This window comes from Mus caroli, unplaced genomic scaffold (genome assembly GCF_978045245.1).
Source record: "Mus caroli unplaced genomic scaffold, Mus_caroli_1 scaffold_12, whole genome shotgun sequence".
Taxonomy (NCBI): Eukaryota; Metazoa; Chordata; class Mammalia; order Rodentia; family Muridae; genus Mus; species Mus caroli.
The window spans coordinates 26,220,006-26,241,291 of NW_028227267.1; the positions used below are offsets into that span (position 1 = coordinate 26,220,006).

The 21,286-nt window shown below is 44.9% G+C and overlaps 1 protein-coding gene across 2 annotated transcripts in view; it reads left to right on the top strand.

The window, feature by feature from the left end:
* Arhgap22 (Rho GTPase activating protein 22) overlaps positions 1–21,286 on the top strand; it is a 154,321-nt gene that overhangs the window by 47,372 nt on the left and 85,663 nt on the right. For both annotated transcript variants that reach the window (XM_029469368.2, XM_029469369.2), the window contains exon 3: positions 6,126–6,325. In XM_029469368.2, coding sequence (XP_029325228.1) covers positions 6,126–6,325 — 200 coding nt within the window. The remainder of the gene's footprint in view (positions 1–6,125; positions 6,326–21,286) is intronic.

Sequence of the window (21,286 nt, forward strand, 5' to 3'; positions counted from 1 at the left end):
CTGGGGGAGGGTGGGGGAGAGAAGGAGGGCGCAGGGAACAGCTGAGTCTAGAGACTACTTGCCCATTGACGTTGGGGGGAGTGCTGCAACAGAGCCTCAACATGGGACACTGGCTAGCTGTGAAGTCCTAGGAGAGTGAGGAGGCTTGGGACAGTTTCTCATTGAGTTTCTCACTTGGGCTAAAAGGATCTGAGACCTTCTGTGGCACTTCCCTAGGAGGTTTGACATAGAAGCCTGATATTCTTAAAGAAAGGACTCAGGAAGAGCAAGCATGGACAACCTGGTACTAGTGAGAAGACAGTGGGAGAACCTCTGGGAGCAGAGAAAGTGAAAGCCCAAGGCAGTGGATGAGATGTGAGTACAAACATGAACAGGAAGGCACTTCAGAGGGGAGGAAGGACAAGCTTCTGGAAGGAACAATGATGGCGTCCGAGTCACCAAGGTGACGGAGGCTGGGACCCTGCTTTGGGGTTTGATTAGTGCCATATTGGGAGATGTCAAAGTCTTCGGATGCAGAGTGAGGCAGGGTGAGAAGCAGCTGGCTGGGCTGACCCGGGAGAGGTGGAGACAGCAGACTCCTGCTGCCCATGCTGAGGCGAGCCAAAGGATAACAACACCATGCTTGTGCTGAGCTCCTTAAAGTCAAGGGCCCTACCTGCCCTCACCTGAGGTCAGGCCACATACTGGTCACCCCTCAAATCCTGGTCTGGTGGCTCTGCAGGGATCTGCACCCCAATAGTCTATATCTTTGCTTAATTTTCCTTCCCTTTAACTGTCAGAGGCTCCAGTGGAAAACATCAGCTCAGAATTCTACACTGCACTTGTGAGGACTCTGTTGGTTTATGAGGGAGGGAAGACAGAAGGAGAGAGAGAGAAAGAGAGGGGGCAATGCTCTGCTGTGCATAGATAGCCCCTAACTTTAAGGAGGTAAAGATTACCTTCCTCCCCAGGCCTAGCTTGCTTCAGGCTTGCTCCCCAGCTCCAGTCAGATCTGAAGCCTTAGCTTCTTCAGTGCCGCCTGATTCAAGGCCTGATTACAGAACTCAATAAATTGATTAAAGGAAGTGCTGAAAACAAGAACAAGAACAGTGATTATTAATAAATCATACCCATGGCCGCTTTCCTCGTGAGAAGCTCCATGGGTCTGATAAGTAATATCTATATGATTGATTATCTGGGGAAAAACCTGTGCTGGTTTGGTAGCCAACATGGCCTGTGCAAGAAGAGCCTCTCTGGGACATTGTAGGTCACTGGAGTCGGTTCCCCGTCCCTGGAATGGGGCTTCCGGAAGGCCTGCTGTCCATTACCTTAGGGCTGGTGTCCACAGCTTGACAATCGGGGTAAAACTCTCTCTTCTCTATGTTGACATGTCAAGGGCCGCACATGCCAATAGCATACATGTCAGCCACACAACCACTTATTGCCCATGTTCCCAGGCTTAGCATCCATGGGCCTGTGCCCAGGAAGTCCATCTGGCATCTGTAGACCTCATCCAGTGAACTCAGGGGAGTCCATCTGTGCCGATTAGTTCCTGAGACTGTTGAGTTCCTGCTGTGAACTGCCCTGCCCGTGCTAGAGTAGGAAGAGAAGGTGTATGTCTGGTGGAACAAGAAAGCATCGGGTTCTGCTGTGACAGAATATAAAAGATAGAGCCATGAATGCAGCCATAGACATTCCATGGCTTCAGTGCCCCACTGCAGCACCCAGTGTTCTCCCTGTTAAGAGTGATGAGTTAGGTGTGAAAGTGGAATTATTTGCACATTAGATATCTCCTACTGGTTGCAAAATCCTAGCTGGGCATCCCAGTCGATTAAACATCCAGAAGAAGAGAATTAATAATATCATTTTGCATAGTCTATGCCATCTTCTGTAGAAGTATGGAAGGTTTATAGTGCCTCTTGCAGATCACTTGGAAAGACAAAGAATTCAAAAGGACAGTGGAGACCAAGCCAACCCATCCACACCAGAGAATTCTCACTCACAGGACCACAACCGACTGTCAAGCCTTTAGTTAGAAATATCAGGCAATCAAAACACAAAATCCATGTGTATATTTGATGACTTAATTTTAATGAAATTGGTTTTTTAAAAGTATTTAGAGATATGCATCAAATTGAGACCCTAAGAAGAAAACTCAGTGTCCAGAGGAGGGTACCCCTGTCCCCTTTGCTCCTGGGTCCTTTCTCAGATCTTATTGGAATACTGACATCATGTTTGCTGTCTTCTCATCATGCGTATCATCATCATCTCATAAGTGCCACATCATCCAGTGCCTGTCTAATCCAGCTTTGCTATGCCTGATGTAAGGTCGGGGGAGAGAAGAACCATGAGGACAGAAGCATCCCTCCTGATAGTTGATGCAATTCTACCAGACACAACCTCTTTCTGCCTCATCAGGGGACCAGCCCAGCCCCAATTAGACAAAACATTTCTTCCAGGTCTATGTCCTCCAAGGCAGGACCACTAAACTAGGAAAGCAGAGACCCCAGGCAAGATGCATCAGATGTCAGGAAACAGAAGGGTGCCTTTCCAGAGTCATGAGAGCTAAGACTTGGGGACTTCAGCTGTTCTTCTCATCAAGAGTGATGAGTTAGGTGTGTAAGTGGAATGATTACACATCTTCTACTGGTAGCAAAACCCTGGCTGGGAGTCCCAGGCGATTAAACATCCAGAAGAGAACTAATACTATCACTTTGCATCTACTAAGTTCTGAAGTGTGAATCCTCAAAGTATGATCCACAGAACTGGTGGTCATGGGAAAAGTGGTGTGCCAGTCCACCTGTGTGGTAAAATATAGCCACTCACTTCCATTTAAAGGAAGCAGTATATAAAGATGCTAAAAGGGTCAATAGCTGTAGAAAATTTTCCTCTGTTCTGTGGGCCTACTGCTGGTTGCTCAGATTAAGGAAAAAATTATCCATGGAGGTACTCACCCTACTATCCCCTTTATCAATATCATCATCACTATGGTTACTAGTCACTAGGCCAGTTAATGTGCCAAGCACACAGCAGGGCTTGGTGATCTCTCCCCCTCCATGACAGCTTCTTCTTCTCCCACTTACTATGCAGCAGGTATTATAGTCCAACACAGACTGGAGTTACTGACCTATAAAGTGTGGGAGAGTTAACAGTGCTGGCCATGAGGTAAACCCAAGTCTTTGCCCAGAGACTGTATTTCTTCAACTAGACCTCACTGCATGATTGCTAATATCTATTATCAACTTGACAAGTTCTAGACTCAACAGATCTCTGGGCATGTCTGTGATGAAGTGTCTGGATATAGTTCTTCAAGGTGGGAAACCCCATTCTAAATGTTAACAGCACCATTCTACTGACTAAGATCCTAGCTTGAACCTAAAGGAGAAAGTAATCTAAACACCAGCATTTGCCTTTTTCTGTTCTCTGAGTGCAGGGGCAATATGACCAGCTGCCTCAAACTCCTGATGCCTTGGCTTACCTTGACTGTACCATTGAACTATGTACCAGAGTAACTTTCCTTCCTTTCTTAAGTTGCTTTTGTCAGGTACCTTGTCAACAAGTAAAGTAACTCATACAATAACTTAGTACCAGGCGTGGGGCTGCAATATAGAAACTTGATACCAGGAGTGGGGTTGTTGCCATGATAAAATTCATCATATGATTTTTAGGCCCTAGTAGTAGAAAAGTCTTAGTACACTGTGAGGAGAACTTGATTCTGGTGAGTGAGGGGGAAAGCCAGATACTGAGAGAAACACAAAAAAACAATGTGCTTTTTAGGGAGAATAAGGTCCTTGGAAACAGGGCTGGAAGCCATTCAGGATATATTCAGGCTGCGTTCTGCCCATATCCTGAGAACTCCAGTGATGCTGATTGGAAAAATAATTGACTGATTCGTTTGATGGAGAAAATTTCAAGACAGGATAGCATTCAGGATGTATCATGGTTACTGCTCACTGATCTTCTCCATGTTTACAGGAAGAGGGAGAAATGAGTGTGTGTGGGGTTGGGAGGATACAAAAAAATGTGCTGTCATGGAAAGAAGAAAGTGTAAAATTGCAGATGTGGCAGGAGCTGAAGAGATTAACACCATTAAAAACAATCTATATCTCTATACTAGAACAATATATCAGAGGCTCTGTTCTATTGTGCAAATCTAAATTAATTTCAGAGGAGAGACCTTGAACTGAAAATGCCACTTGAGGGGGTCATGGAAGTTTGTGCTGAGGTTCTAGATGGCTTCTGAAGCCACACAATGTGTGGTGGGGGTTATAATTTCTGCACTAAGGCCCCAAGAGTCCCTTGTATGGAGCTGTAAAGGTGAAACCTATGTTGAAATAGAGATCTGATGATTTTGGAGATACTAGGACCACAAGAGATCTGGTAAGGAAAAGTGCAGGCACAGACTGAAGCTGGCCAAGAGAGATACAGCAGGGCTTGAAGTACAAGACTTCTGTATTAGTCAGTGTTCTTTAGAGTCACAGAACGTATGGAATGTCTCTCTATATTGAGGGAATTTATTATGATGACTTATAGTCTATAGGCCAACTCCCCAACAATGGTCAACTGTGAATTGGAAGTCCCAAGAATCTAGTAGTTGCTCAGTCCCACAAGGCTAGTTGTTTCAGCTGGTCTTCTGTAGAAGTAGATTCCAACAGATGTGCTGGCAAGTAAACGAAAGTGGAAAAGAAGAGCGAACCTTCCTTCTTCCAATGTCCTTATGTAGGTCTCCAGCAGAAGGTGTGGCCCAGATTAACAATATATACCACCACAACTAGATCTAGGACTTGTTTTGTCCCAGCTTGACCTTGAACTCAGAGAACTCCTTGCCTTAGTCTTCTAGGGTTAAAGGAATGTACTACCTTGCCTGGGCCTCTGGAACCAAAACTTAAGATTGCAGGAACAGGAAGCAAACATTTTCTTAGTGGTTCATCTTAGGATGATAGAGAGTGGAACTATTTTCCACCCCTTAATTCCTGAGCCCAGGTATGTGGAACCTGCGTATGGAAGAAACTGTGCCATATATTAGATGCTGATTCAAAGCACATACTGCCTTCTGAAGAACCCACTCTACCTCTCTTCTCTAGCAGCCCAGGCTGCTGCTCCCCAGTTGGCGCTATAAATGGCTGTAACTATGTCTTTAAAAGGCCTTTCCATTTTTTCCTGTTAGATAGACCAGCTGCTTCAAGATGGTAGGGGACGTGGTAAGACCAGTAGATTCCATGACTGTGTAACACTTTTCAGGCTATGAGTTGAGTTGTTTGGTCAGAAGCAATACTATGTGGAATATCGTGATGGTGGATAAGGCATTCTGTAAGTCCATGGATGGTGGGTTTTACAGAAGCATTATGTTCAGGAGAGGCAAATCCATATGCAGACAGATTAATATCTTTAAACTGTGGTCAAGGGAAGTGTATGTTGATTCTGCATCAAGCGGTACAGGAGAGCCAGGCCCAGCAGCCAGATGAGAACATGGATGCAGATCCATCTAGAATGCATCCATACCATGTTCAGCTCTGGGCCTAGCACTGCCAAGACTCAGAGATGGCTGTATCCTGGGAAAGAACTCTAAGATGGGCTGCACCTAAGCACTCTTCAGATGTCTCTTCAGTTTCTCTGGAGAAACTCTGTGATCACCATTGTCCCTTAGCATAGGAGGCAAACATACTCAATAAGCCAAAACACCACTGAGATAAGGCTGGCAAGATCAGTAGCAATGGCCAGGGGATGACTCTTTGGAATTGAGTCTGAAAGATAGAATAGTAATTCACCAGCAACCAAGGCTAAGATCTGAATGGGAAAGAAATTAAAAATTAAAAAAAAAAATGTCGGAGCTAGTAGGAGAGTGGTGTAGAAGATAAGCCAGTCATAGGGAATTATAGTCCCCGGAAGGGACCTATGCATAGAAAATAACCCTGGAGAAGTAGAGAATCTTGGGTCTTAGTAACAGAGCAGAATCGAATGAAGGAGGGTTATATTCCTCTCTCCAAGTGCATCAACCCAGGCACATGCCCTGGAAATTCAAGGGGAAAGTGAATCTAACTTGCATGGCCAGCCTGAACCCTGGGCCTTGGTGCCAGGGTAGCTGAGGTGGCAGAGTGGGCTACGGACCTGATTCTCCACACTCACTGTGTGTTCTTGCCTTCCAGCTCGCTCGAAGAGCCTGGTGATGGGAGAACAGAGCCGGAGCCCAGGGAGGCCCCCGGTCCCCCACAAGCTGGGCCCTGTACTCAAGGCCGGCTGGCTGAGGAAGCAGAGGAGTATCATGAAGAACTGGCAGCAGCGATGGTTTGTGCTACGAGGGGATCAGCTCTTCTACTACAAAGACAAAGATGAAAGCAAGCCCCAGGTGAGGCATGCAGGTCCTGGGTGCCATGGGTGTTATGCTGGGATAAGGGAGGCTGAGTTCAATGTGTGCGTGGAAGGAAGACCGCTAATCAAGACTCATTCTTAACTAATGTGTGTTCCCATATCACAGCCTGTTTTTCTAAACACATCTCCAACTTCCGATTAATGTTTCCTTTTAATGTTGGTAGGGTGCATCCCTGCCTGGCTTAAGAAATAGTACTTTCCATGTTCGGCTCGGCTTTTTTGTGCGTCCACTAAGGCACACATTCACACATTGCATCCCCATTATCCAAGAAAATGGCTTCTAGACCAATCTACCCTCACCCTGAATTCTGAATCACTCTGCAGCTTTGCCTGATGGATGTCTCTGCCTCAAATGGGAGTCTTCCCTCTGCTGCTGGGGACCTCCTTATCTTGAGAAATACGTAAAATGTCTGTCCTTCCACCAAGAAATGACTAAGTTCACTCACTCAGAGAAACTAGTGGCTTTATCTGTCATATGTAGCCTCATCATAGACAGACGATGTAGATACCAAAACAGAGCTTTCTGCAGAGGACCGTCCAAGAGTCTAGGATTAGGGCAATCCAGAGCTCTGTCACCACGGCCTCTGCGCCTGAGCCCTGAACATCTATTGATCAGCAGTATTTTTGATTATATCTATACTGAACATGTGCACATTTTCTTTTCTTTTTTTGCCATTAACTGGTAGAGAATAAACAATGTATAATAGCTATTTACATTTAGATTGCACAGGTATTATAAGAAACCTATGGATGATTTGATTTCAAATTTTTGAATCAAAGACTACAATGTGAATAAATGTGTCATTTTACAGCAGACCTTTTGATTTATAGAGAGTTCTGAAGCTACCCCTGTAGTTAGTATGAGATAGCCACTATACTTCTTCGGGGAAGGGTACAGATGAGATGGTAGAAACCAGGCCCCAAGCTGTACTCAGTATCAGCACTCTAAGTTGGAAAGGACACTCAGACTTCTTAATTCAGAGTCTGATCACAGAGCCTTGGTAGGCCAGGAGACTGTGAATCTCAGTGGTGCCCACAGTCTCAGAAAGACGGTGTTCCGTGCGAGCAAGATGTGGACCTGGGAGCAGGAGAATGTCAAGTTCACAGTAAGAAAATGATTCTTCACACCTGTATGAAGTCGTCTGAGAATGTGCGAGCTGTCAGTTTGATTCGTTTGTGTCTTTTCCACATCGCCAACACTTCGCTTTAATAGAAATGAGGGCAGGCTTCATGCCACAGCCTGCAGGTAATGTCACAGCCCTGTTAAGGACTTGGTGCCTGCACGTCAAGCGTTCCCATGGTTACCTCCATTTATGGAGAGTAACTCTGCTTCCTATTCTGTGGTAGTTATGTTACCTTGCCTTTCCAAAATATATTTGCACCCAAAATGAAAATGTGTTGCTTAGTGATGTGAATGAGCTTAATCCTCTGAGCTATATACTTTAATAATGGCTACTATGGTGCACTTTACATCAGGACAATTTTACAATAAATATAAATGTACAAATAAACAGAACTGTTTTAGGAAAGTGGCAACATAGGTAACAGCACAAATGGAAACTGGGTAGGACAAAACTCATGAGCGTGGACCAAACTACAGTTAATAGGATGTAGACAGTTCCAGTGCGAATTGGGAAATCCTGGTCTCATTCAGCTTTATAAAAGAGGGAGACGTGTCCTGAGTTCAGTGAAACTGATGAGGACTCCAGAGTCTATGGATCTGAAATGGACCTGAATTTCATCCAGTATGCTAACTAGACAACTTGGGCCAGCCACTTTATCCTTTTTCAACCCTAGGTTTTATTTACAAAATGGGGCCATATTACCTACAAGACAGGAATGAGTTTAGGATTACATAACAGCTCTGTAACAAAGGGTCTGTCTCAGCTCACTGAATCCTGGAGCCGGAACCTGTGTGTTCATAACCTTGCTTTCACCTTCCCCCTGCAGCCCCACTCCTCCCTCTCCCCCAGGGACAGGCCACAGGACCATTTTCCTTCTGGCCTTCTTGACCCATCAGTAGTGTTTCCTAATTGACCTATCCAGGATCAATCATTCTAACATTATAACAAAAATTGCCAGAATGTCTCAGCCATGCGCTGGGCTCCTGCTGTCATCCCCTTCTCTGCATAGCCTGCAATGCTTCCTTCTGGAAACTGAGCATGTGATGCTAAGTGATGCTAGGTGTTGATAGCTAGCTGTGAGGTCACTCCCCTGAGTAAAGATTCCTCTACTCCAAATTCCCCCGTGTGTTCCTTGCAGTGAGCCCTGTAGGAGACAGGCATCCCTACCTCCAGTCAGATGGCTTTAGAGCGTGTCTGTCTTAGAATTCACCATTGCTACCATCTCTTCCAAAACTTGATATCTTCTAATGTGAGCAGCTAATTAAATGGTGGTAACCGCATCCCCCAGTCACTGACCTGGATGCATCAGTTGCCCTTATACCCAAACAGGCCAGACTAGGTCCTTCATCTCTAGGGAGAATGGCACATCTGTGAAATGAGCCACCATGCCCTGACAGACACCAGCCTCTGCTCAAACCTCCTCTTGTGACTCTCTGGGTCTGTTGACACTCCCAGGGAATTGAAACATTATCATACACCAACCACCCTTCCATAACAAACTCTGCTCTGCTATACAGGATCCCAAACTCAAGGCCACTATTAGTCCAATGTGGCATTTAGCTGCTATAGTGTGATCTCAAACTGCTGCCACAGTCAACCCACAGATCTCTACTTAATTTCATGAATTGCATCGTAATAGAATAATTCTCAGTGTCTGGTTCCTGGAAAATATGTTCTGTTCACTGTTCGTAGTGACAGCACGGCCGGGCAGTCAGTACCCCTCGGCAGACAGGCTGCACCAGCTATTATAATTGTCAGAAAAGGGCACATCCAACCGTCTGTGATATTCCCCAGAGCTCAGGAGTCATGATAAGCATCAGTCATAGCCCATGTCTTTACTCTCTCTTAAAGCTTTAATCTCTTCTCCTCTGCCCTTGTAAGGCCAGGGGCCCAACCATAGACAGCATAGACCTGAGACAAGTGGCTTGCCTGATCTCAGACAGAAAAGGCCAGGCAGAGGTGCTTTCCAGAGCCTGATATCTGCTCACATCCTTCCAGCCTTCCCCAGAACATGCTCCGGAGGCTTTCTTGCAGGCAGGCCCTCCAGTTTGTCCAGTGAAGGAGTCTAGGGTTCTATTATTATTCTTTAGAGGGTGTAATTTACTTCTGCTTGAATGTTTTCTCATGGTCTGAAGCTTCTTCACCTTCCTTGGACCATTCATTTCCAGTTCTTGGCGTCTTAGTTAGGTTTTTACTGCTGTGAACAGACACCATGATCAAGAACTCTTATAAGAACAACATTTAATTGGGGCTGGCTTACAGGTTCAGAGGTTCAGTTTATCATCATCAAGGCAGAAGCATGATAGTGTCCAGGCAGGCATGGTGCAGGAGCTGAGAATTCTGCATCTTGTTCCAAAGGCAAACAGGAGACTCCTCAGGCAGCTAGGAGGAGGGTCTCAAAGCCCACGCCCACAGTGGCACACTTCCTCCAACCAGGCCACACAACCTAGGCCACTCCCTGGCCCAAACATACTCAAACCACTACATTTAAGTACTTACTTTAGTTATCTAAGACCTTTAACTGTGAGTTTCTTGGCACTGAGTAGAAATGAACCAGGATGAAAATGGCAAGTATAATCTCCAAAACATAAGAAAACCAGCAACGCTGGTGAAAGAATCCAAAGCCAGTCCCAGGAAAGGAAGAGTGGGTGCTGACTTTTCAGCACTCATAATAAGCAAGAGTAAGCTAGATTTATCTGCCTTGTAAATGCCAGGAAGTTCAGTGAGATTGGGCTTAAAAAACGAGAAGAATAAACAAGCAAAAGAATGGGGAAAATACAGTTACTCTGAACGAAAAAGAAAGCAGGCTGAGCATTTAGAAAAACCAGGCTCTGTGGGGGGAATGCACACTTCAAAATTCCTTCCTAGTTAATGAAAGATAAAGTAAAATCCACCCTTCTGCCGGGCGGTGGTGGCGCACGCCTTTAATCCCAGCACTTGGGAGGCAGAGGCAGGTAGATTTCTGAATTCAAGGCCAGCCTGGTCTACAGACCAGGACAACCAGGGCTACACAGAGAAACCCTGTCTTGAAAAAGAAAATCCAACCTTCTGGGTGAGGGCAACAGGTTTCGAAAATCTAATTTGGCTGTTTCAACTCCCTAAACCTCCCTAAGAAGTTACAAACATGTCTGGTCAGAGTGAAATCGAGGGAGCCTCCCTCTGCTGCTGGAGCAGGCTGGCCAGAAGCAGCTGAGATGGCTGGCTGACCCGGATTCCAGGCAGGGCTAAGGGCAGCACAGGGGCCTCTGGCTTGCAGAGCAGAGCAGTCCTAACAGGCTGGAACGGGCAGCGCTGGAGATGGAGGAAGAGGAACAAAGACCAAGAGCTAGGCTGAGAGTCAACTTCAAAAGTGATCAGAGGGTTGGGGGTGACAGCTCAGTCAGGTACTGTGACAGGAGCATGGGGGAGTTGAGGTCAATGCCCAGCACCACCATAAAAGACAGCACACACCTGGACCCAGGGGCTTGCTAGGCAGCTGAGTCAGAGAGCGAAAGGTTCAATGAAACACTCTTTCTCAAAAACTTTGGTGAAAAGTAATTGAGGAAGGTCTGTTGGGCATCAGCTTCTGACCTGAGCATACGTTCACACTCCTGGACACATGCACATATACACGTGCGCGTATTTGTAAACGTGTACACATGTATAAAACACATGCCCATTAGAACTCCTCAGTGGCACTTATGTGTAAGATCACACACACACATTCAGCCCCTGGGAAAAGGTGGTAGACGGAGCATCACTTCAGACTAAGGATCTGGCTGTAAGTGGAGTACTATGTTCCCCCTCGCCTAAGTATTCACTTCATATTTAGCTTCCAGGCCCTTCAGTTAGAAGCAGACTCTTCCCTGGTCAGAGAGGAAAGTGAAGAACTTTCAGGGCTTGCTAGGGCCATGACCCATGTGGAAGACATGATGCTTTGAGTGAGTAGTAAGCACCTTAGAGGGAAAGGGCTGGATGGCAAATGTAACATGGACAAGAATAGGAAGGAGAGTGGGGAGGAGATGACGAGGAGGAGGAGCAGGAGGAGGAAGAAGAGCAGGAGGAGGAGGAAGAGGAGGAAAAGGAGGAGGAAGAGGAGTCAGGAATAGAAACAGGAAATACCAGGACAATAAATCCCATATTTAAAATTCTTTGCCAGGCTTGAAAACCTTGCTACTCTGGAGGCTAAGGCCAGACTATCTCAAGTTCAAGGCCAGCATGGGCAATTTAGTGAGCCCCCTTTTAAAACTTATAAAAGTAGAAATATGGCTGGGCAGGCCGCTCAGTGGTGAAGCACAGACCGGCATGTGCCAGGCCCTGAGTTCTCCACTAACACATCACAGTAACAGGGAACTGTCTTTTCCATCCTCTGGGAGAGACTGGTATAAACCTGGGAGGCACCGAGAACAAAGCCTCCCGTAAGAAGTCAGAAATAAGGATTCCAACCTGAGACATCCAGGAAGAGGGGAGAAAGAACAGAGGCAAGACAGATAGCCGCTGTCTGCGCAGGCACTCTAGAAAGAAACACTAGATAAGCTTCTCGGCACATGCGTGCACTCAGGATGGCCTGATGACGCAGAAGGCACTAGGATCGGGATGGGCTGATGACGCAGAAGGCACTAGGCGTGTGCAGGAAGCAGGCACGGGGGTAAGGGGACTAGAAAAACAGTCTCGGCCATGCTTGGAATCCTGCAGATAATAATGCCTAAAGCTTTACACCAAGACACAGTACCATAAACATGGCATTTGGAAAGAAAGACAATCAATCCCATTAAAGAGACAGTGGAAAGTGCTGGTTCTGACAGTGGCAGGGAAGGAATGAGTTACTGTCTTGTGGCACTGTGGAGAACAATTTTATTCCTTGAATAACTGCTCTTCGAAGTCAGTAAAATAAAGCCACAGTAATTAATATGGATTTTGAGGATTATAAATAAGTCAAATCAAAGCCACCAGGTAAAGCTTGGGGTAGACCTGGGAATGACCTATGAGGATAATGCCAACTGAGATTTCTGTGTCCAGTTTTGATGTCTCACAGCAGACTGTATTCACGCAATCCACCTCTTTAGTGATTTTTAACTTAACCAAGAGAGAAAACAATGAAATCAAAGGCAAGAACGGAACAGAGCCACAGGCCTAGAGTATTCTTCGGATAATCAGAAAAGGGATGTTAAGAGACTAGACAAGTCACCAGGAGCTACCAAGACTGAGTCTCACGATGACCTCTAAAGAGCAGGCCTTGACCTAACAATGCCAGGTCAGGAACAGGCCATGAACAGTGTGTGTGTGTGTGTGTGTGTGTGTGTGTGTGTGTGTGTGTGTGTGAGCCCATCTCAGGGAGGAGCCTAGAGGACAGAGTGTGAAGCTAGTCTCACGCAGAACAGAAGCAGCAGCTGTTAGCCAGACGTTGGATGTGGCCCAACCTGGGTGCCAGAATCCTGAGCTGGGCCTTCCTTCTGTCTCAGTGTAGGAGAGATCTGCTGTGGTTGAAGGGCTTGCACCCAGCCACTGGGGAAGCCATTTTCAGCTGACAAGTAGGAGCTAGGGGGCACAGATGGGAGGCTCAGAGATGGGAAGCTTTTTTTTTTGGTTGAGAAAAGGGGCCTGGAAATAGCAGAGCAGTGTGGAGCGTGGTGTCTGAGGGACACTAGAGTGCTCAGGCATCTGCAGGCTCTGGCAGGGACAGTTGAGAGGCTCTTTCAAACAGACTGAGTTTCTGTTTTGCCTCTTTTGTTTTCTTTCCTCTTTTTCCAGGATAGTAAGTGTTAGAGGCTGAGCAGCAAGGAGTAGTAGAAAATTGATTTAAAATTTGATTTAATTTAGCATAAAAGCCTGGGATTGACAAGATGGACGAGAAAGAGGCTGCAGTGGAAGTTAGCATTAATACAATCAGAAGTCATCAGGGAAGCCAATAAAAAAGAAAGTGCCAACATGGAACTAAGTCCCACAACAAACAGAGAAGGAGTTCATTTGGGGTTGGCTAACTGCTCCTGGGCATGGGGCCTGCCCTGGAGTGTGGTTGATATTCCCAGTGAAACTCCATTGGAGAAAATTGATTGTCTTTCTTTCCTAGCAGGTATCAATTGCAGACAGTTTCTTTTTCTGTGTTCACTCCCTCTTTTCAGAGTTGGAACCTCATCTGGCTTGAACTTGTTCAGGTTCTGTGTATGCTGCCACCATCTCTGTGGTACATACTCATTTTAAAAGACACAAGAAAAAATGTATCTGAATTTTATAATATTGAATATACATTATGTATGGTAAACTGAGTACATTGTTTAATTGGAATTAAAAGAAATAATTAGGTGGGGAGGAAACCTTATATGGGGGTTGGGTAGGTCAGCCAGTCCCATAACTTGAAAGTTATAAGGAATGTCTCTCACTTTCTGGGACCATCATTTAGCAAGCTTTTCAACCCCAAACAAAGCTCAAGGGGTGGTATTGAGAGCCCCTCCTTCCCACCTTACCTCAGAGAAGGGAGTGTCTCACTTTTAGATGAGGGAGAAATGACATATTGCCTATGATGTTGGGTGCTCCAGTAGCATGTAACAGCTAGGACAACCTCAGTGAGAACTTGGCTTGGAAAGGCGTCCAGCATGACCCAGGGAGGATGCTGTTTGCTTACGTGTACCTAGCTAGCTTTCCTAAGCTCTTCAGGACCACCTGCCTTGGACCACATCAACTAACAATCAGGACAACCCCCTCATACATGCGCATGGAACTGTCTGATCTGGGCAGGTTTTCAACTAAAAGTCTCCTGTCATGTGACTCCTCCAGGCTGTGTCACCTAGACAGTTAAAGTTGACCAAGACACTTGGCCATGGGTGCCTGGTGTCTGAACTTCAGCAAGTCATTTATTAGATATATAGATGATATAGATATAGATATAGATATAGATATAGATATAGATATAGCTTTCTGGACTTGGGCTCATAGCTCATTAGCTCATAATCAGAGAAGACATTTGTTGTGATTTAAATGAAAAAAAATATGTTAGGAGTTGGAGAGATAGTTTCACAGTTAAAGTGCTCACAGCTCTTCCAGAGGATCTGAGTTTGGTTCCCAGCACCCAAATCAAGTGGTTTATACCTGCCTGTAATTCTAGCTCCAAGGGAGCTCTTTGGGCCTCTGTGAGGACACACATTTGGCATACATTCACACACACACACACACACACACACACACACACACATTATCCCCCATAGCTTGAATGTGAACACGTGTTGTCCCCGTTTGGAAGGGTTATTAACCATTAGAAGGTAGAGCCTTGCTACAGTGTGTCATTGGCAGTGAGATTTGAGGGTTTAAAGTCTCACCTGACATCTATGCTTCCTGTGTGTGGATAGAAACTGGGATCAGCCAGCCTCCAGCTCTTGCCACCATACCATACCCTCCTCACGGTGGTAGACTCTCTATCCCTCTGTAACTGTAAGCCAAAATAAACTCTTTCCTCCTTAAGTGAATTGCACCCAATGAAGTCTTAGCAAGTCACCCAGCAGAGAGGGGTCCATGACAGGCAGGGGCCCCCAACCTTGCCTCTGCCATGTTGGTCAATTTGATGGAGAACAGTAAAAGCCAAGCCCTCTGACTGGACCACAGACTAACTCCTCAGCTGTGTTCTGTCCATCTACTCTGTTTTCCCCAGCCCCACACTCTGCAGTCTCCAAGGCTGACCACCTGCATCCTTCCCTTCCCTGGACACATGCCCTGCTCCCTGCAGCAAGTTGGTGACATTTCCCCTCCTCTTGAGTATGGATCTGGGCTTGGGACGAGTTGGTCTCTAAGTGATACTGAATGCATTCCAGTCCCCACCTCTGAGAAGCCAAACTGTGCACAGTCTGGGCAGGGCAGGGCAGAGCAGGGACACTGTGTAGGGAGAGAGCTCCCAGGGCCCTGCTAAATGAGTAAAGCCTTGAGCCTTCTGTCCCAGGCAGCTACCAGCTGTGTGCAGCTGTGTAAATGACCCTAGACCACACCCTGTGGAGCAGAACTGGCCCCTGAGCCCTGCCCAAAACTCATAGTTCATTCTTTTCAAGCCACTAAGTTTTTGGGTGCTTTGTTATGCAGCGGGGAATAACCACAACGGTTTAGAAATAATTATGCCAACTTTCCAAGACCTGCAAGATGTGTAGATCTGCTTCTAGCCAGTTGAGAAAATGGATGTCACATAAAACAAAATAAAAAAGTGCTGGCGCCACAACTGAGAAAATGCCGTGAGTCTAGAACCAACTCTTTGAATCACTGTCCCGGCGTGTGATAGTGACACTGTTGAAAACCAAAGACTTGGGTAATGAATTTGCAGAGCTGCGAGGGACATCTCTGGCAGCTGGCATTGACAAGCTGGGTTCATGGAAAATTGTTAAGTTAAAATGGAAAGACCTAGCTTTGGTTTAAAACAGCTGTTTGATCCCACAAAATAGAGTGATCTAATTAAGACTAGTTAAAAACATATGCCAAGAGTAGGGGTTGATTCCTGTAATCCCAGTCCTTGGGAAACTGAGATTGGAGGATCATGAATTCAAGAGCAGTCTGAGATATGTACTGTACTCTGTCTTTAAATACATATACACATATATACATATATTTAATATATTTAATTAGATAAATATATTTATATGTACATATTAATATATTTAAATATATATAAAGACAAAGTATGGTAAATATTTAAATAGAAATATATATAGAGAGAGCATAGATATTGTATACTTATGTATTATAATATATTATATTTTTAAATATTTATATTATATGTAAATGCTATATATGATATAAATATTATAAACATATATTGTATAATAATATAATATAAATATATAAATTATAAAAGTATATAAGTAACTATATTATGTAATATACTATATAAAATTTATATATATACATATATACACATATATGTGTGTGTATATGTATGTATTTAGGGACTGGAGAGATGACTCAGTGGTTAAGAAAGCTTGATGCTGTAGTAAAAGTCGAGAATTTGGTTCTTAGAACTCACAATGGGCAGCTAACAACTGCTTGACTTTCCAATTCTAGGCTATCAGACACCCTCTTCTCACCTCTAAGGGTGCTTGCTCACATGTGATATACACTCACACACCCATACGTATTTTTAAAAAGTCGAATGAAGCAGAATTAAGGGTTTAATTAACTGAAGGCTCAGTAGAAACTAATAGTGAGATATGTTGTGTGTGTGTGTGGGGGGGGAAGCTAATGAGACCCTTGAGTCCTATTACAAAATGCACATAAATTATGATATTGGGGAGGGGGAGCCCTGCTGAGCTCAGCCATTCTCAGACCTGGTCTACCTGGAGGAAGATAGAGTCGCCTCAAACACTGCATGTTCAGTACGGCATCCATGAAGATGAGGTATGTGAACTCCTGTGAGTCAGAAAAAAACCTCAGTATATCACCTAAGGCAAGGAAATCCTGGGACCAGCTCTATATAAGGCATTCAGCCTCATGCAAAATAATGAACCAACTTGCCCTTCATGACTGCTTTGTTCCTATGGTGTGGCAGACGGGAACAGGTGAACTCTGGCCCCCGGGCTGATGACACATAGCTTGGAGGGGGGTTAAACAGAGATCATCCCTAAAGGCCTTTCTGGCTCTCAAAGTCAAAGGTGAGTGTGGGCCATTTAACGCACAGGAATGAAATCCTGGACTCACCTAAACCAGAGGGATTCTCCAAAGCCACACACTGTATGAGTCAAAACTGAGGCCAGAAGAGAAGCTGGCAAGCTCTGTGGTCTGTCCAGAGCAGGCACTTTCCCAGAATTCCAATTGTTGGTGCTCATCATGTTCTTCAGTTGCCATCTTGTGCAGAGAATCTGAGCCCTGGGGTTCATGCCAGGCCTGATGAACATCTCCAAGGAGACACAATTAATAGTGGACACAGTAGGGGCCTTGGAGCCTGCAGCTCCCGTAAGTCATAATTGTTCAGATCTCCTCCCCCCTGCTGCTGTGTCCATCCACAGCACATGAACAAGTTAGCAATGTCCTCCCAAGCAAAACAGTTCTACCGCAGACCCGCACGTTGGTTTAGCTATGCTCAAAAGGAGTACAGTGGAGCTTGAAGGAGAGGCACGGAAGCATCCATAGCAGGCCCTCCTGCCATTCAGCAGTGACAGAGACACAGACATGACCTTGAGTTAATTGGCTGCTGATAGGCTCTGTTAGTATGGCAGAGGAAAATTAGACTGTACATCCCCTCTTGCTTAAAATGCCCTTGGAGACAGCTCCAAATGTCTCTTTTGTGAGAAATTACTAGACTCTTATAAAAAGAGAAGTATCAATTATTTAGCTCTAAGTCTGAGGATTCATGTTCTCTTTATGGGATTCTTAGATGTTTGCAGCCATTTGAGGACCATAAGTTCTGCTGTTATAGATATCAAAATCCAAATTCTGATCAAACAAGTTAAATAAAAAAAAGCTGTATTTACTAAAATCAAAATGGCAACCCCAGCAGCTCACTTTTAAACAAATCTCAATTAGAACAATTTCCCTGCCTGAAGCATGTTAAGAAAAAAAATCATAAATGAAGTTGCCTTAAAACTTGTCTTATACCTTCCTGGAGCTCTAGAGGTGACAGTGGGCTAGCTGGGAACATATTAATTATAATTATATAATTAAAAATATTTACAATCATTATATTAATAATTATATGAGAATATGCTTCCAATCCTCTAGGGAAAGGAAACTATCACTACTCAGCCTTGTCATCTAAAACTGACCTCAGAGCAATGTTCAAGGCTAGCCTGGGCTACATCACAAGAGCATCTCAAGCAAAACCAATGCCCAGCTTTCACGTTTCCTCCAATGTCCCTGATCATTCATTTATGAAGTGAGCTCCTCTTGGTCTACTAATTTAATTCAGCACAGAGCTTCCAGTCTGAACGCCTCCTTCTTACAGCTGATCAATTATTTGGCTTTAAGGTGAACCCAGTTAAGCTACAGTAATAGCTGGAAGGCTGTCTGGTAAATTGTGAGCTTTGTCAATTACTGGGCAGAAAAATGGATTGAATGGCATTGGGGCAGCAGGAAAGTGTATCTTAGTCATTGCTTAGCTGAACATAACTTACTTTGCATTGGTGTTCAGTCATTCTTGCTCCTTAATGCGTTGGTAGATTACTGAACTCTAGTTCAGCATAATGTGGGTGATTGGAGGTGGCTTCTGTCAAACTGATGCCTTCTCTTGGCTGCCAAGAAGCAAGTCCATTTTCTAAAGAGACTGCAGTGTTTGCAAAAGTTAGAGAAGAGGTCTGTCTGCCCTAGCAAAACGTAGCAGGTACTCTGCGGCCAACTCAGCAAGTCAGGATGGTAGAGCCGGGCAGGTCAGTATACAAGTATTTATACTGTGTGTCTCTTCATTGATAATGCAGTAGTCTCCCCTCCCAGCAGTACCATATACCCCAGGGCATCTGCACTGCTGTCGGACGTTCCAGAAACAATGTGGGATCAAAACAATGTCCAGCCGAGGAAGGATCGCACTCACTTCTGGGGTGGGGTGGGGATTCCACTCAACTGAGACCCTAAGGTATATTCTGAGCAGAAACAAAGTTCTTAATCAATATGTTCCAGCACCCATCTGGACTCTGGGTAACAATGGGATGCCATCCAGACATCCCATATCAGCCAACAGGATTGCCCTCAAAGCAGTCTGCTCCTTATAGAGTCAATTGGATACTTTGTGTCCCTGAAACAAAATGTCAGCCATCAATAACTTAAGAGAGAAAGGATTTACTTGGGTTCAGCATTCGAGACTCCCATCTATGGACATTGGTTCTGTTGCTTCCAGGAGCATAGTGAGGGATAATATTGTGACAGGGACAGCAGGACTATGTGGCAGAGGCTGCTCACCTCATGGCAAGCAGAAAGGAGAGGGGGGGGGGAAGGGACAAGCATTAAGGTTTCCAAGGCTCACTTCATGACCTTGTTTCAGCTAGGCCTACTGTGTACCACTTCCCAAAATGATGTCAGTTTCTGGAGACCAAGAGTTTAACACCTAAACCTTTGGTGGGGGACACTTCAAATCCACACCATGCTGCAGAGTGGGAGGGAAGCAACTGGGAAATGCCCTGCAACCCATAGCGTATGGTAAGAACCGTGGAGTGGAAGAGCAGGCCAGGGGTCTACTGTCATCCTTGTGAGTAATGGAGACGCTGTGTCCCCATGTGCATGTGAGTCATGAGGGGGGACAAAGGCAGAAGAGCACTACCATAGGCTCCCAGCTCTGGTCACAAATCCAACATGTTGACCCTAAAGAATTTAGTGTAAAGTTCAGGGACAGAAGTTAACTCTGATGTCCACCTGAGATCCATGTCAGAAAACATTCTGGAAATGTGTAGATGACTAGGAAAAAGCCACTCAGTTCCGGATAAGCCCAGAGCTGATGCTGGAGGATGCTGGTTGTCTCTGGACTCAGCTGCCTTAACTGTGGTGTTGCCACCATACACCATGGAAAGGAAGAGGGACTAGGCTGAGCTGGGTTCCCTAGCACCTCCTCTGGAAATACTCCCACCTTATCCAGTGATCCCAGAAGAAAGCTGAGCCATGTTCCTACTCTTAGGACCTCCTGCTGCCTTGGCTAGGCCTCTCAAAGGCTGGCTGATTGGTGAGGGGACAGGAATTGTGTTTTTCAGGTGTGTCTCTGACTAACCTGTCTGCTGAATAATACAGTAGTCTCCCTCCTAACAGCTCCATCCACCCGAGGGCATCAGCATTGCAATAGGTCAGAAAGGCATCACATCGCCTTGGACCTATGGTAGCCCTTACCAAATTCTTTTCATTTTACCAATCCAAAATCTCAGGTAACCACCTGGGACACTACAGACCACTGAAGATGGATCCCAGAGCCCACACCCTGTGCTATCCTGCAGACCATCAGAACCAAACATAGGTCTATTGGCTTTGTCCCCATTAGTTATTTCAAATAGATGGACCAGCCTCCTGTTACTTTTTACTTCCCAATATCCAGAAGAGTAAAATAATTATCAGTAGATCTCTCCCCCTTACTACAGAGGATACATTCTAAAACCCACATGAGTGCCTGAATCTATAGATAGTTTAAAACCCACATATACCAGGCTTTATCATATATATATATATATATATATATATATATATATATATATATATATATTATATATGTGTGTGTGTGTGTGTGTGTGTATAGTTTGATTTATAAATGAAACATTGAAATAGGTTAATAACAATGGAAAACAAAGTCGAATAGTTAAAATATCATTCTGTAATGTAATTTTGCACTTGAGACCATTATTAAGTAAGAGTTTCTTGAGACCAGCTACTGTGTATACTAGTCAGCTTCGGAACTAAGCCACTGATAGCTACCAGCAGCTGGTTGGTTTCTATCAACTTGGCTCAAATCTATCTATATCTATATCATCTATATCTATAGCATATATGTATATGTATATATATATCCAGAATATATTTGGATATGGGCAAGTCTTCCAGGTATTGCTGGAGTTAATGACTGAAGTGGGAGGGATAGTGAACACCAGTAAGCAGTGGTCTTCAATGGCCTCTGCTTCAGTTCATAATTCCAGGTTCCTGCCTGGAGCTCTAGTCTTGAGTTCCATCAGTGACGGGTTGGTATGGAAGCGTAAGAGAAATAAGCTCTTTGCTCCCCAAGTTGCTATTGGCCATGTAGTCATGGTCATGCCATAATAGACACTCTAAGTCAGACAGGTGGGTAGAATACCCTGCAGTCATATGCTAAAAGAAGACATTATTCACAGGCTGTGTGGCACAGAACAGGAAAACTTGAGATTCCATCAAACTATTAAACTTAAAAGCACGCAGTTTAAAATGTTTGT